The following is a 16,487-nucleotide window of genomic DNA, read 5'->3' on the forward strand; positions in this document are numbered from 1 at the left end:
CAAGGAGTGCATTATAATACACTTGGCCAAAAGGTATAATGTAAAAGACATTGAGAAAGACTTCTCCTTTGTTTTTAAATGTAATTTGGTGACATACAGGGTTGAAAAAAAGTCTACTTTGGTACACTTTTGTTCAGATAATTAAAAATTATGTCTGAATATTTATCTGAATTTGAAAGAATATTCAGACATCTCAGAACTGTGGTCACTGTGGCAACGGAGGGCTGAACCCTTGAAAGCCTGGCTGCTTATGGAGCTTCCCTCTTTATAAATCCAGCAAATTGCTTCCTTTTGTCTGCCTCCCATTCCTACGAAGCACTCTTCTCTTATCTTGTTACAAAAAGCAACATGATTGCTTCCAACCCAGCCTGTTTCGAGTGAACTGAAAATTACCTGCCAATCCCCCAGGCTTTTTTTCGATAGAGCTTGAATTTGAATAAAAAGGTTGCCAAAGATAAGCACAAGGAAAGCCGCTGAAAGAATAAACTTGCCCAACCCCGATTGTGAGAAAAACAACAACAAATACTTCACAGATAGCTCACATCTTCTAACTCACTATACGAGTTCTGGTTTAACCCTTATTCACCTGATTGTTAATTGGTTCTGGAAAGAGGTAGTCAATCAAAAAATACAGCAGTTCTTTATTATTTTCCTGTTGTATGGCACTTTCAAATCAAATTTAAAGACTTAAGAAGACATTCCCCCAAACCAAAAGGCCAACTCCTGAGATATCATTTAATGAATACTTATTTGTAAATAGTACAGGTGTTATGTTTTTTTTTATTATTATTATTATTGAATCTAGGCCATATTAGTTAGGAGATAAAAGTTAAAAAGTCTGTTTTATATGTTCTTTAATTTTAATTGATTAAAACAATTTCTCTGAATGCAGTCAAACAGACAACATTTAACATCTATTCTTGGACAATAATTAGTTGCAGAAACCTTGTGCTGAGTCCACTAGGAAGGGGAGAGAGAGAGAGAGAGAGAGAGAGAGAGAGAGAGAGAGAGAGAGAGAGAGAGAGAGAGAGAGAGAGAGAGAGAGAGAGAGCGAGCGAGCAGCCTTCTAGTTAGAACTTGTATACAGCTGTGTACTACAGGTTTCAATTGTGAGGTATGATGGGGGTCTATGGACGACTAAAACAACGCAAATTAAAATGGCTGTATTTATTAATTTTGCCCTTTGCCATTACAGCCTTCCTCCTCTGCCCTCGAGGTGGCGTCGGTGAGCAGGAAGCCCCCAGAGGCGGGTGTGTTCAACCCAGTGGGAGAGCCCAGTGAAGGAGTGAGGCCTGGGAGGTCAGGGGTCAACGTGGATGCTCCCCCCCCCATCACTTTGGATGCAGAGAGTGCCGATCACCAGCGTACAAGTAAGTGTCAACAGGGCCTGTCAGTTTCAAACTCTTTCTTATTCTGGGCGGATGGGTTTGCATTCAGAATGGATTTCGGTGTTCTCACTCGGTTGGCATATCTATGCGGAAGTTTGCAAACTATTGAATATACTGTGAATGTTTACCACTTGAGTTGCAAAGCCCAAGGTCAAGGCAGGTCATTTTTGTTTTTGATGAAAACTTTTATTTCAGCTGATGTTTCATTGAAATTACAGGTAATTTCAATATACTGGCTTGATTTTGCTTCAGGTGTGGTGAATACTGTGTCCTGGCAAGCTTGGGAAAGCACTAAAAAATGTGTTAATGTCCCATATGTGCATAGCATGGTAAACTCATGGGGTGAAATGTATAATTATTGTACAATTTTACCATGATAAACTTTTATAAGGAAGTTGAATGATTTGGAACAAACTGGATACCCTAAAAAAGGTGCCTTTGGGTAACAATAATATATGACATAATATGTAAAATTTCCTGGAGCAGAATTTTATAATGCAAATCAGTGCTAAGAACTGAATTAAGAAAACACACTGTATTTATCCATTTTTTTCCTAAAAGAATGTAAATGCGTTTTTTAAGGCTGAAGGTAGAGTAGTTTATAATTGTCCAAAACCACACATTATTCCGTTATAATTATTTGATTTTTCTTGATGGTTATGCAGTCTGTTTTCAAGGTTGACAGAAGAGGTTTTTAAATTCCAGTATTGGTTCCATTTGATGGTTGGAATTGAGTACTTGAAGAAAGGCCTTCTTGAACAAGATGTGCCTATATCCTACAATAGCAGCAGTATCCATTTACAATTGCAACTGTATATATGTACAGCCCCTTTATTGGGAGTTCAAGTTCAATTCAAGGTGACGTTTACAGGGATTCTTGCTACATGAATAATGAGTAAACACTATACATGCATAAAGATTTCAGAATGTCGAAGAAATTCATAATACTGTACTGAATTCAGTAAGGCTGTATGTGAAAATGAGAGTATGGCATTTATGTTTTGGATTTCTAATTTGAGTAAGCTTAACTTCTGGTAATGAAAAATGAAAGGTGTCCTTATGCATCACAGTAATAAAAACTGTAGCCATTTAGCAAAGCACGTACAGACATAGGACAACAAAATATAATACATGTCATATGTAACACACACCTAACAAACTTAGAGATTAATAGTAGGCGCTCAATTGGCAGGTGCTGTCACAGCCATGGCTGAAATTGTTTTTATAACAACATTAATAAAAAACATCCCACAATGAATTGACCAATTTACAAAATACAGATATGTATCATGCAACACAGTATAGGATACAGGAAGTTAAGAGTCTTAAATAAATCTCAGACATTGTGCCAAGTAATACCAGTAACTGACACACTATGAAAATATCAGGACGCTAACCCAGGCATATCTCAAAGTCACTGGTAGGATTTGTAAAAGGGTTCATTTGCTTACATACTGTAAGCAAATACAGAGCTTATCAGCACCTCTGTGCAACCTGAGCAGAAGGAGAGGTGGCGGTCGTCAGGCCTTTGTTCATCTGGCTTGATTTTTAATGCAGGCAGGTCAGCCTGAACCAGATCATATCCCGGAAGGTGATCTCAAGAGCCATTTGGGGTCTTGGAGGACATTTAAATCACAACATTGAATCAAGCACACAAAGATTATCAAAGTAATGGGGGCATCTCTCTAATTCTATCATGATAAATGAAGGCACGCCCTGTTAAATGAGTTATTGAGTTTTTTTGTCATGTGGGCTGCTGAAACAAGACTTTATAGCATCCACTGTACATGTTCCTAAAGTCATGTACTCTATAATGCATATTTTGTTTGCTATTAAAGTGTTGTTTGTTCTTACTGCTTACTAAATATTCTAGCAAAAATTGCTTGTGAAAAGAGGCTGGTTGTAGGGAAGTGAGGGAGGAAATGAATGTTGTTCTGTGCACTGAAGCCCATAGAAGAAGCATTGTCCACTGCAGCCTGTGTAACACTAATATGCTTCCCCATCTAACAATGATAGAAAATCCTACAATACACATAATAGAATATTAAACAGGTATGTTTTGTATTTACCGACACACACATCACGTATAAGAATGCATGCCTATCATTAATTCCTATTCAGGTATACAGAATACAATTCCAAACTCAAAATCTGAGGCTACTGTGACAACATTAGTTATATACACACTCATTCAAAATAGTTCATTTAATTGAAGGAGCGTGTTAAAATCAAGTACATATTTTAATATTTGATTTAATATTATCAATCATAATGAAAATAGCACTCAAAATTATGAATAAACAAAGTCCCCTTTGTATCTGTAGTAGTGCAGTACTTCATTTATAATTCATTAGTGTATTGAATATTTATTATTCATAAAATGACATGAATGTTTTATTCTAGAGTGTGTAAGATGAGTTCCATAAACCAACACATACTGAAAAATGGATTTAAAAGACAATATCAAAATGAAACCTCTGATTGCACTGCAGTTGAAATGCCAGCTGCAGTGGAATTAGCTTCTAAACTCACTGAATTGTGCCTTGTCACAGGAGCGTAAGGCCCAGCCACATCTTTCCTCTTTAATTTTGTGTGCTTGTAACTTTTTTACAAGGCTTACATGGTTTATTTGCTAAGTAAAATGTAGCTGATTTCTTGTATTGACTTCCGTATCGCAAGTTTTCTTTCTCCCAGTGTACTCTGTGTAAGAGTCCACTCTGTGTAACTGACAATTAAAATGCTGACATTGTTTATGGAAGTATTCCTCGAAGTTGCTGATGTTCAGAAATGTTTTTCAATTCTCTGTACATGAACACAATACACCTCTCAGGCTATCTGCGACCTGAAACAGATGCTTTCTTCAGTTCTTGTCTTAGGTTGCAGTAACAGAGTCTTCCTTTGAGGGCTTTTTACCAAGAAGCCAGCTGGAATGGCAGACTCTGTTATGGCTTGGAGATCCTCTTTTAAAGGTTTTGTTATTTGCCTTCAAACAAAAAGGCACTGTAGTGCAGGACCAGTTAGGCATCATTATGGTTGCTGAGCTGTTAAAAAAATGTACCTTATTGCTGCAACAAGTAACAGGAGCAGGTCTATTTGACACACAGTGATATAAAGTAATAAAGAGGGAGACAGCATACTAGAGTTGTTCGTTTCGTGTAATTTCCTAAACATCTGAAATTCAGCATTAGACATGTTTTAAATATCAGCAATGTATGTAGCCAGTTAGAAAAGCCTGTAACATGTGTTTGTGTGTAAACACCTAGGATAACACCTGTATTATGCTTTCTTATATACATATGGCCACACCTGTGATTGTTGGCAGGGTAGATTTAACCCTATCCCTGCCAACTTTACATTCCCACCCACACTATCTATACCAGCAAAACTTTTGCCTTGAAAGCTTTTTTCCAGCTGATGAAGTACAATGGTGGAATTATGACACCAGGAAATTATGTTTTTGTATAAAATTAAAAGCTACAAAGACTTGTTCATTTTTAAAAAATATATTTGTAATTTAGTGCTTCCAAAAAGTGGAGACAAATGGCGCTGGCGAGTTTTTATAGTGTAACTTCATGAATCCCAATCTTGTAACTGAAATTGAACACTGTGACCTACATCCTTCTCATGCAACAGACAGCCACCGGAAAGCAGAGTCGTGCCTCTGAAGGTTATGCCTCAATTAATATTTCAATGATTAATTAATAACTACAGTATACTTTTATTATTCTCTGAGCCATTAATAATTGTTACCAGCAAAGAACGGTGTTCCACATTCCAGATTGCTCTAAATGGGGTCTGCTTATATGCTGTAAATTATAGACTAATCATGTGTATCCATAATAATTGATGGAAAAGTTAACAGTCCTTCCTTACAGCCTTAGCTCTGAGCAAACAGATTTATAGAATGGGTGATATGTTTATGTTTAAAGAATTTTATGTCTTTTTATTACATGCTACCCAAGGACATTCTTCAGCACAGGCTATTGAAAGTATTATAATCATGTGATGTCTGTCTGTCTGCCTTTATGTACTGTACAAACTATATGTATGTTGTCAAACAATATTACATATACCTAGATTCCAGTATCCTTATCCAGTTGTGATGAAAGTTGGTTAGAACATACTTTCATAGCTACTTTTTCATTTATTCTATCGCTCCTCGAATCCACTTCAGATCTCATTACAAAGGTGGTGACTATTTAGGAATACATATCTTGCAATGATTTGCACCTGCTTATTCTTTGACAGACACATTATCATATCATCTTGCAAGTAACATTCTCTGCCTACACACAATTCACAAGGTTAACTATTCCTTATTTGTATGAGTCTGGATTACACAAGGGGCATAAGGATTTCTGGAGTTTCCCTTTACAGAAAATTGTGAAAAATATTACCAGTGTATTGTGATAAATCCTAGCAGCCTATACGAAGGCAAAATGGATTTAGAATAAATATTGCGCAGTGTTGTACACTCACTGGTACTAACCGGGTATACGACATTGTTGGTAAAAGTCATAATTCATACATAATTCATGCAGACAGAGCTGGGATATAGGCGCCATACCGTAGAGATGCATCCTTTGTCTTTCTTATCTCCTTGTCCCATGTCTTGGGAGTTATACAAGGCTATGCGGTGATATATTATAAAGGTCTGTTCAAAAACAGGCTCTACATGATCTTCAATGACAATGCAGTTACCATGATGACAAAGCCAAGGCAATGGCAGAGCTGTTCAGATGGCTTTCCTTCATCTTTTTAATATGCAGTTCCCCATATATGTCTTGATTGAAAAAGTTCAAATGTTTGTCATTGGATTTATTACCCCTGGGAAGAGGATACTGTGAATGTGTTTGTACGTATCTACATCCACATATACTATATGTACTGTATGTCACACTTACATTTTGCATATGGAGAACCACTTATCCAATTGTCATGAAACTATTAACATTATCTTGCATAATTTATTGAGAGTATCAGATTCTGGGAATATATGGAGGTGTCTGTCTCTCCGTTCGTCTGTATGTCACACTTTTTTCAATTCAGAATTTGAGAGGAGTCTCAGGCTTCTTTTCATGTCATAGTTTCAGAGCATTATTTATGGGGGTTGAACGTGTGACATGTAAAGGCATTATCAGCATTCACTTCTGCTCCTGAGAGTTCTGGGAACTCAACATTGCTTCAGTGGTGGGTTTCCTTCCTGCTGCCGATGTGTAGGGGCCTTCCCATCATCTTTCACCACATGTGGTTTTGTGGTAGTTTTTTTTACTGCACTTTTTAGCAATAATTCCTTGAACTGTGTGTTAAAAAGAAAACAAAAAATAGCAAGGGACTTTTTGCAGACAAGGTTCCTGTTCCAGACATATTATTGTAAATAAGTGAATGATATGAAAACACTGCACACAACACAAGATTCACTGCTGTGTGAAACCTAGAAAGAAGAAGCGATGACATTTCAATATGCTTACTTGATTACTAAACATTTTTCAGGTGACATATTCACAAAGTGGTTCGCCTTTTGGACTAATCAGCGACACTTACAAAAGGGGGTGAGGGGGACTAGCGATAGTTGTGAATTGAGAGACACATTTTCTTGCTGCTTTATAAAAGTATGGCATGTGTATATTATTTGGGAATGTACATATCAAGTTTCATCCCAGTGTATCTCAAGGTAACACCAAATATACAAATGGACTAGCTTTTCTTGCTCATAACCAGCTCTTGAATTAGCCTTACTATCCTCTTGAATCTGCAGGACCAGTTGAAAAACTACAGTACCAGAACCTCTCTAACAGCAGTGCATTACCTTTTACTCATTTACTCATTCACTTGCAGAGCCAGCAGTACGATGTGAGAAATTGTACTGAGATTAAATAACTTTTGAGCAAGGGAAAGTGAAACTAAGTTGTAGATAAGGTTAGAAAGACGTGTACTGTGCTGATATGGGGCTGTGACAGTTGCAACTCGTCAGTTGGTGGAAGGAGGGGAACATACAGTGCAGGCAGTGTAAGGAGTTACATATTGTTATCTGATAATAAGCAATTTAAAAAGGATTATTTTTTATAATCAGCATGGCTTTGTTGCTCTCCCTGGAAGGGCATTTTCATCATTGGACTTAAATGAATTAATGAAGGAGGGCTGAGTGAGTCACATTTGGAGTAGCTTGAATGCTGGAACTGCATCTTGTGGAACCACAATCCAGTCCAGAAATCAGGAAGTGTTGAGTGGAGGAGTTTAGCCTCTCATACGGAACTGGTTGTCTTATCGACTAGCGAGATTAGACCAGAAAGGTCATTTTGCTTCTCTTTTTTTTTATTGTGCGTTGCTGTTGGAGATCAGAGAAAGAACATATTTCTTTGAAACAGCTCGGGACTTAAAAAAAAAAAGCACTACAAGCTGCCTGCTCTGCTACGGTGTTCAGACAAAGTAATGGATTATACCAGTAGAGAGAGGGGATGGAAAATGTTTAAACATGGTAAGAGGCTTTTTTCTTTTCTTTTTGATTGTGGTCTGTGTTTGTCTATCTGCAGAATAACAAGCATAGGCTTGCCGTTCCAATAAGTCATGCAGGACATGTGTAAATACTGCACACATCAATCATTAGTGTCCAGTTTCATTATGAAGTAATTAACTATTGATACTTTGGTAGTTGCTTGTGTTACACATTTGAGTTGTTATAAGCATGTGTACAGTATGTTAAGTAAGCAGGTTGTAGTGTTTACTTGTATCTTTATATCTGAAGTCTGTTTTATCCCCCTACAGCTATGGGCAATAGTTTTGCATCAGTTAAAATTTTAGGATTGAGACATAATTAAAAAAAAAAAAAAAAAAAAATAAAAAAAAAAATATATATATTTAAGTATTTTATATAAGATCATGTAATCAAAGAAACTACAAAATGATATTGCAAGTGCCTACCGTGGGCCATAATGGTAGTACAGTATTTCATGTCAGATTTCAAAATGTGAATTTTTTCAGTTTTTGTCAGTTTTTTGTACGGCGAAAACTGCAAACTGGTATGTAATTCAGTATGTTAACATAACATTATTCAACAGGTTTCATTCAACTTTACAAGCAAAATGAGTTAATTCTATAGATTATAAATTGTGACGACATCTAAATGATGTATAGTGGACTGTCAGATATGACATTCCAGATACTGACACAACCATGCCAAGGTGGACTCTTCAAAACAGGATGTCAAGAATGTATTTCATATGATTGAACAGATTGTACAATGTAAACATGATGTAAAGAATGTACTGTATATCATTGGACAGATCAGAAACAATAAAGGTGTTCCTATGGATTTAAAAATAGTTTTGACATTAATAAAAGAAGGTTACCATAAATGGTCATGTTGAAAGTAGAAGTTGGTGATTCCTGTAAAATTGTAAAAGTTCAACGACCCCCTTTTTTATTTATGTTTTGCTTCCTGAGTTAGAGCAGGGCTGTATAATATCTTATATTAATCTACTGAAACAAGTGGTAACAGGAGAAAGCTTTTGTAACTAATACTAGTTCCAAGGAAGATACTTGTTTGCATCTTTCACAACTACTGTTTACGTCAGAAGACAAACTGTGAATAAACTGGTCAACAGGAACTGCTTTCTAGTAAATGCCTAACTATGGACGTTTTTTTTAATAAAACCACCTTTAGTTGAAAAGCTAGATGAACAACATTCGCACATATAGAACATGTGCATGCTGAAATTAATATGTTTAACAAGAAGCAAATATACAAATAACTGCTTCAGAGACAGGTCTGTTGTTATTGGTACATGACCATTTCCTTCCAGCTACGTGGAACTCACAGATCACAGGTTTCTTAAAGGGACTACAGTAATGTACAAGAAGCATAGTAACTCTTAAAAGGGTAACAGTGATATACAGCATAATGGGTTATGTTACACACAATACTGCTTTAAATGATTTTCTACTGGATGAAGCCTGACAGCAAACGGGCAATAAGATTCTTAGAACACCACCATCGGTTATAAAGGGCTCTGTAACTGACACCTATCACTTTTAATGTGTTAACTTCCTGATATGAATGCCATTTCCATCGGCAGAATGGTTCAGATCAATTAGAAAGACGTGTTATTTTCCACAGCAGCTTTGCATTGCACCCTACAGACTTGGTAGCCTTTATATACCTTATCAATTAATATATACTACAGAGAACAAGTGATGCTACAATATAAACTGTATTCTTCACAGTTCTAAGCGGCCTGCTGTAATACAATTTGTTTATGGTTTTAGGGCAGCTGGAAAGCAACCTTTTATTAAAGATGAGGTAGTGATGTAGCACCTCATAATGATAGCACAATGTAGGCTGTTTATATTTATCATTCAGGTTGTTTACAAGACAAAACCAAACGCAACAGCTATAAATAAGTAAACTGCAATTTAGCTGTGTGTACATCCGGAAATCATGTCATACTAATTAAAAGTGTGAATGCAGCGGCTATACCCAGAAGCTTTTTCAAAGAAAGCCTCTTGATCTCTACTCCCAGTGTAGCTCTCTGAAAGCTCACTTTATGAAAGCAGACAGACTGGGGTTTTTTTCCAGTTGTTTTTTTTTTTTTTCAAAGCTCTTTTTTTCAATGGGTATAACATTTCTTTTAGTCAGATGCATGCTTGCCATTTATGTTATACAGTACTGTACATGTACAGGGTTGAAAAGAAACATCTGCCATAACACTGTCAATAAGGTGTAGGGCCAGTTGCTCACTAAAAGGCACTGATTCGATTAAGTTTAGTTGTTCAGGATTCATTCTCTCTGGCACTTGAGGAATATATACAAATGGGACTGTTAACAGGACCTATGATAGAGAGAAATATGGGAGTAAACTGGCACTAAGGAGTTGCATTTCAATGTAAAACACACTTGTGGGACACTGCAGTTTTAAATGCGCTGTGTATGAGAGCAAGCAGGTTGTAGAGCCCAACTGCAGACTCTTACCTGTCTTCAGAAAAGGAAAGTATAGAATAATCCTAAAGAATTTGGCTGGGGATAGCAAAGAGAAATCTGAGGAATGAAAGACAGTAAGGTGTTGCCTGTGCTGGCGTGGCTACAGATTGGCTCCAACTCCAAAAGTCGCATGTTTATGAAGTATCCTTCCACAATGGGAAATGGACAGCTGCACAGTCCTAAATCTTTCCACACAACCACTTTTGGCAGAGAGACACGCAACTGTTATCATTTTCTAATAAGCTGACTGGATATCCTAAAAAATAATAATAAAAAAAAGAGTCTTTTTTTTTTAACCAGCATTTTGTTCTAAAAAGTCTGTTAAAGTGCAATGGTTCCAGGGCTGAGGGAATTAGCAAGGAGACAGTGGCTTTGGCAAGACGCCATGGTTATTAGAGTCTCTAGTGGGGTGGGTAGAGGTTATGCTATGACTTGTAGAGGGAGGAGGCGTGGTGCTTTATTGCTTTTGTATATGTCAACAGATGGGTCAGTCGTGTCATTTCAAGCAAACTCCAGCTTTTTTTTGTCTGTTTGTTTATTTGTGTTTTGGTTTGAAAACACCACCATTAAAGTACAATGTGTCTTTCAAAACAACATAATAATAATGGAAAAGCACAGTGTAGTATGTAATTACAGTGTAGCACTGTTTACATAAATAAAGCCATCGCTGGATCAGTCTCCTTTAGTGCTACTCATCCAGTTCTGTTTGTAAATAAAGTTCTGAATTTACAAAACTATTCTAGACTGTTATCAGAGAGGCCAACGGCAGTTAGGAATGGTTCCATTAATATCAAAATGTATTTAAGCTATCAAAACAAACAAAAAAAGACTTTCATTGAGTATTGCCTTTTTGATTAGGGCTCTGTGTCACTTGTGTCATTTAGCAGAGAACTTCTTTGTAAGTGAGATAGGAAATGAACTCAACTGTCTGTATCACGTTTATTACACTGCAGGTGGACACAGCTCTGTAACTTGGTAAATTGAAGGCGCAAAGTTACAAATTATATATCCTGTAGGTGTTGCGCCATAGAATGTAAATTGAAAGAACACAACATTCCATAAGCTGACATGTCTCTCCATTGTAATTTCACAATAAAGTATGTAGTTGGTGTCTCTTTATACATTCTTCCATAATTTAGCATTCTATTGTATCAGAGCAGCAAACTTTGTTGACAGTCCAGTGTTTGATATTCACTGCCCTACTTAATTTAAACTTAACAGAGTTTCCAAGTCAGTATATCCTACAATATACTGAATCGCTATGTACTGTGATAAACCCAAATAAAGGCTCACAGGCAACCTAACCACTAATACAATTCCCACAGCGTAACAGTGATGAATACTTTACAATTTACAATACAATTATTTCTTGCATCTTCAGTCATTTACTGCCTTCAATCCCTGCACCTCTACTCCTAAAAAAAAACTCAGGTGCTGCGTATTGAGGTGCTGAGTTCTGAGTCCTAACAGGTTTCCCAATGCTTAACCTATTAGTACTAGTGTTTATACCTCCAGCAGTTTCATTCAGACTAGTGGTTTATGTTTCCCAGAAAGCTGGGTTAATTTACACACAAGTGTGTCTAGCCTGTCCCTTGAGTTCTCACTTTTGACTTGTTGGCTGATATTATGTAACCCATGACCTTCCAGTGTGAATCAGCATCAAACCCAGCCATGTAAAACCATGGGTGTTCATTTTTAAACTCTCTGCCTTGAGAGTTGGGATTATTTTCACAGTATGAGGATTCTTGTGTTGAGTGTGGGTTAAATGAAATAAAGGAAAACCCACTGCAGACCAGAGCTATGCGGTTTTCCTAATTCAGCACATGAGAGAGAGAGAGCTGCAAGCACAAAGCTCAGAGCTGTGTGGCTTCTCCTTGTTAATCCACTGGCGAAGCATGTGCTTAAGCCTGAAACATGTTCCATGTAAAAACACTGCGATTGATTGGAGGAAAGCAGTCTGTGAATGAAGTCTGTTCTCTGTTGTGTGGCTTTCTTTGGAGCTGTAATCGGGCCTACTGGCTGTTCAACAGCTGAAGTAAAACACTTTCTATCTGACTTCTGCTGAATAGACCCCTTTTAATCTTACCACCTCCTGATACCAGACAAAACCAAAAAGCATACTTATATATATTATTTTACAGTATTTATACAATTGGAGAATACTGCTGCCTTTGGTTAATAAAAGGTAAAGATTGTCAATCAGGTTGATGCATTATCCTAATATGGATTTTTTTTTCCCTAACCATTGATTATTTTTCATGTTTTACCTGATTTTCAATTTCAATGAAAAAGGGGTATATTTCTCAGCATCACAGACGCCCCTGATCCTCACTTTAATGCAAATTAACTTTTTAATGCAAGAAGTGAACACTTTTCAACATTGATATCATAATAAAAATGAAGAAATGGAATCTGTGGTATATGGCTTTCCTCTGCAAATGATCTTAAATAAGGGACACAAAGGCAAGCAGTGTATGGTAGAATGGTATTTTCATATTTGCACAGTGGTAACACTGGTAATCCATTGCAGTATCATGATACCATATGTGTTACCTTTATCCATTATTTCACCATTGCTGGTAATGTCAAAGTCTGATATAGTCTGTTCTAGTCAAGTTAATGTACATAGGGCTAGTTTTATCAAGGTTGTCACACCAAAATGCAATTTGTTCCATATTCTGTGAAAGTAAAATAGCACTGTGCAATGCAACTGGGAAGGTTGATGTAAGACTCTGAAGTGTGAGTGGTTTTATAAGATGAGCAGTTAGATTTTCTGTTAACAAAAAATTGTGGAATTTGCATTTTGGTCTCTATAACTATAACTCGTATTGCAATGGTATTTTTCTAACTTGCCTGCAATTGATTACAGCTTTGTGGAGGCTAAAAAAGGCCACACACAGTCTAATTGACCCAGAAGAGCATTGGAAGACATGCCAGTCATATGTGAAATTATAGGATTTAGTGGGAGTTATTGCCTGGTCAGAAGCAGTAAGTATCCCCCTTGTTCACTTCAAATCCAGCTCTGGGGCTGATTTAACTTTACCTCAGAAAGAGAAATCCCAGAAACACTGTATGACACAAGCAGACACACGGAGAGCTGTATGACACAAGGAGAGCTGCAACACTTCATGAAGCTTTCAAATTATTGAACCATGGATACCACCATGACATGAATAAATCACTTTCAGATTGGGGAGTCCCTTTATGAAATCCTTATGAAGTTTAATTGGAATGTTATGGACAGACAGTGTGTACAAAAAAACAATAACAAAACACAATGCAGAAAAGCCAAGAAACTGGAAACTGGAGAGATGGTACATGCCACAAATATAGAAAACAACAGTTCATAATCAAGTCCAGCCTCATAATTAAGTATTTCTTTCTTTTTGTGTTTTCCACAAAAGGCCATTCAAATTCCTTATGCTTGGAGGCTTTTATCGAGCAATTGTTGTCACCTGACTGACAGGAATTGCAAACACATGATGATGGTATCTGAGTTTATAATCACTTTTATCAGGTTAACCATCAGGTGGATATACTGCCTGCTGTGTTGTATGAGATAATATGTAAAGTAGTCATCGTTTTTTGTCTACCTGGGAAACTGAAATTATAATAGCAAGATTATAGATGACTGAAACTGAAGCAGAGTGAGCCAGTCTTTAATTCCAGTTAATTAGTTATCGGAAATAGTGCTTGATACAGTGGTACAGCTGCAGTCAGGTATAGTCATGCCCCAAATAGTTGAGCAACCACTTTCAAACTTTATCATTCTGAAACACTCTGCCAGAATGTAGTCCATGATTCCAATGTTCTCCATCTTTCAAAAACTGCTTACTAACAGCTGACTGCTACCTACTTATATAGGGCAAGTCACATGGTTCATTTCCTTCACACAGAGTTCCTTCATGATGTGCCTATCCCTGTGTGTCTAAGAGTTCCTTAAGAAAACCGCCTTAGTCTAGGTTCACATTGCTTTTTGCATGCTATGGAATTGCACAAAACAGAAAGTCCATCAGCTTTATTGTCTAAACGCCTTATTTTGCTGAAACACTTGAAATTCTGAGCTAAAAAAAAATGAAAAAATAAGAAAATAAGAGTCGTATCTCTAAATCAGGGGTTAATTCCTCTTTGATATTTGCTTTTTGTGTGTATTGCATGACTAAGGCATGCAACAAATAACTTGTTTTCAATATCATGTAATGTAATCCACCAAGGGAAAGACACTACTCACTAAATACAACTATATCTTATAAATACATATAACTTATCTGCTGGATTTGCATAAACAAGAGGGTTAAGCAGGTGATCAATGTGAAATCGCATTCCGCTTACGCACTGAAGGAAGGCAAAGCAAGAGGGATTCACTCACTAACTTAGATGTGAAAGGGAGTAAAGTGGAGTTATTAGTTTATGAAAGGTTTCACATTAACAAACCTCTCCCTGGCTTGTACTCATGCTCTGCTCTTCAGTGGTTTAATCAGATTAGTGTTTCTGTTATTTGTAAAACACACAGCCACTTGTGTGTGTTTCCTTTTAGTTATTACAGCAGCCTGCATTCAGGCTGATAGCTGACTGTTAAAAAAACAACAACAAAAAAAAAAAACGTGCTGCTTTTCCTGGAATTCTTCCTGTCATCACCTCCAGGAACATCCTGAACAGGAGCAGTGAGAGGTAGCCTATTATCTTTGAAGCTGCAGGTTGCTTACAGATTAGGCTGCCTGGTGTCTCAGATTGTCAGGCACCCTTTCATGAACAAATATTGCAGGTATCAGTGTGTGCAAAGGTACGAAGTCCGCTGCCTGACAGTGGTTTCTTGGGGGATACTGCTGTGTCTATAGCCTTGTAAAGAAAAAGTAATGTTTAAGTCATATTTAAAAAAAAAAAAAAAAAAAAAAAAAAATAGCTGATTTTGTCTAGGATTTAGTTCTCTCTTTAAAAAAAAGCCTCTAAAAAAAGCTTCTTTTAAAAGGGGTTCTAGCTAATAAAATAATTCTATAAACCTTACTTGTCGTGCATGTCCACTTGCTGTGAAGGTCTAAAGTAGCACATACTGTATTTAGCTATTTAAAAAAAAAAATCATATCTGGTACTAGACTAGGGAAAGAACTTCACATTGCTCAGGTGAAATGACCAAGGAAGTATGGAGATTACCTGAGCGTAATTGTATGAGCACACAATTGATAGAATGGTCCAATACTGCTGGTAGCCCATTGCAGTACAAGTGTAACATTAGTATTATTGTTCTACCATATCAATATATGTATGTGCAATATATGTCCCAAATCCATTGGTTTGCCATTACTGGTTTTGGTGTGGCATGCAAGTAGCCCATTTCGTTGTAACTGCATTGTCATTGAAGATCATTTGGTAAGTGGAGCCACAAGTGATTTTGAACAGTCCTTTACAATGTATCCTCACACAGATTTACATAATTCCCAAGACTCTGGAGAGGGAGATGAGAAAGAGGGATGTATTCCTGTATGGTATGGAGCCTATATCCCTGCTCTGTTTTAATGAATTATGTATGCATTAGGATCATGAAAAAGCAGGTGTAATCTATGTGACATTATGCAAACTGATTATGGATAAAAATGCAGAAAGATGACCCTTTTATGTGTACATTTGATTGACCTACATAGAAGTTCCAGATTCCATTTTCAAATATTCACAGCAATCTGACTCATCAATTAAGACTGAGTAGTAAATAAACCTATCATTCAATTTTTATTATAATTCAGCAAAACAGTCACAAACATTGTGGTTAGGCTTCATTCCAGGTATTGTATTCTGTAGCCTATATACAGTGACCAGAAATTTATTTCGTTTTTACAAGCTACTTCCTAATGACAAATAACTGCACAAATCAGTTATCAGTTAAAATTTGAGTGCTAACAATTAAAAACCCCTTTCTTACCTCTTACAATCTTTATAAAATACTTTTACTGTGCTGAGATTTTTTAGGTACCAGGCAACAGCAACTTTGTATTTCAAATATTAATACATAAACAGTGCAAAGAACCAAGAGATCTTCAACAGAAGGACCAGTTTGTGTGCTTCAATATACTTTGGTTAGCACTGCAAACATAGATTTTTTTTTTTTGTACAATATTTCAAAACAAAGT

At 36.7% G+C, this 16,487-nt stretch overlaps 1 protein-coding gene across 5 annotated transcripts in view; it reads left to right on the plus strand.

Annotated features, from left to right (window-relative positions):
• Positions 1-16,487, plus strand: part of gse1 (Gse1 coiled-coil protein) — a 243,310-nt gene that overhangs the window by 89,582 nt on the left and 137,241 nt on the right. For 4 of the 5 annotated variants that reach the window (XM_041222058.1, XM_041222060.1, XM_041222056.1 and 1 more), the window contains exon 2: positions 1,196-1,370. In XM_041222058.1, the coding sequence (XP_041077992.1) occupies positions 1,196-1,370 (175 nt within the window). Of the gene's footprint in view, positions 1-1,195; positions 1,371-6,684; positions 7,867-16,487 lie in introns of those variants that run through there. The other variant, XM_041222062.1, reaches the window with a different exon arrangement.

Source organism: Polyodon spathula, chromosome 21 (genome assembly GCF_017654505.1).
Source record: "Polyodon spathula isolate WHYD16114869_AA chromosome 21, ASM1765450v1, whole genome shotgun sequence".
NCBI classification, from domain to species: Eukaryota; Metazoa; Chordata; class Actinopteri; order Acipenseriformes; family Polyodontidae; genus Polyodon; species Polyodon spathula.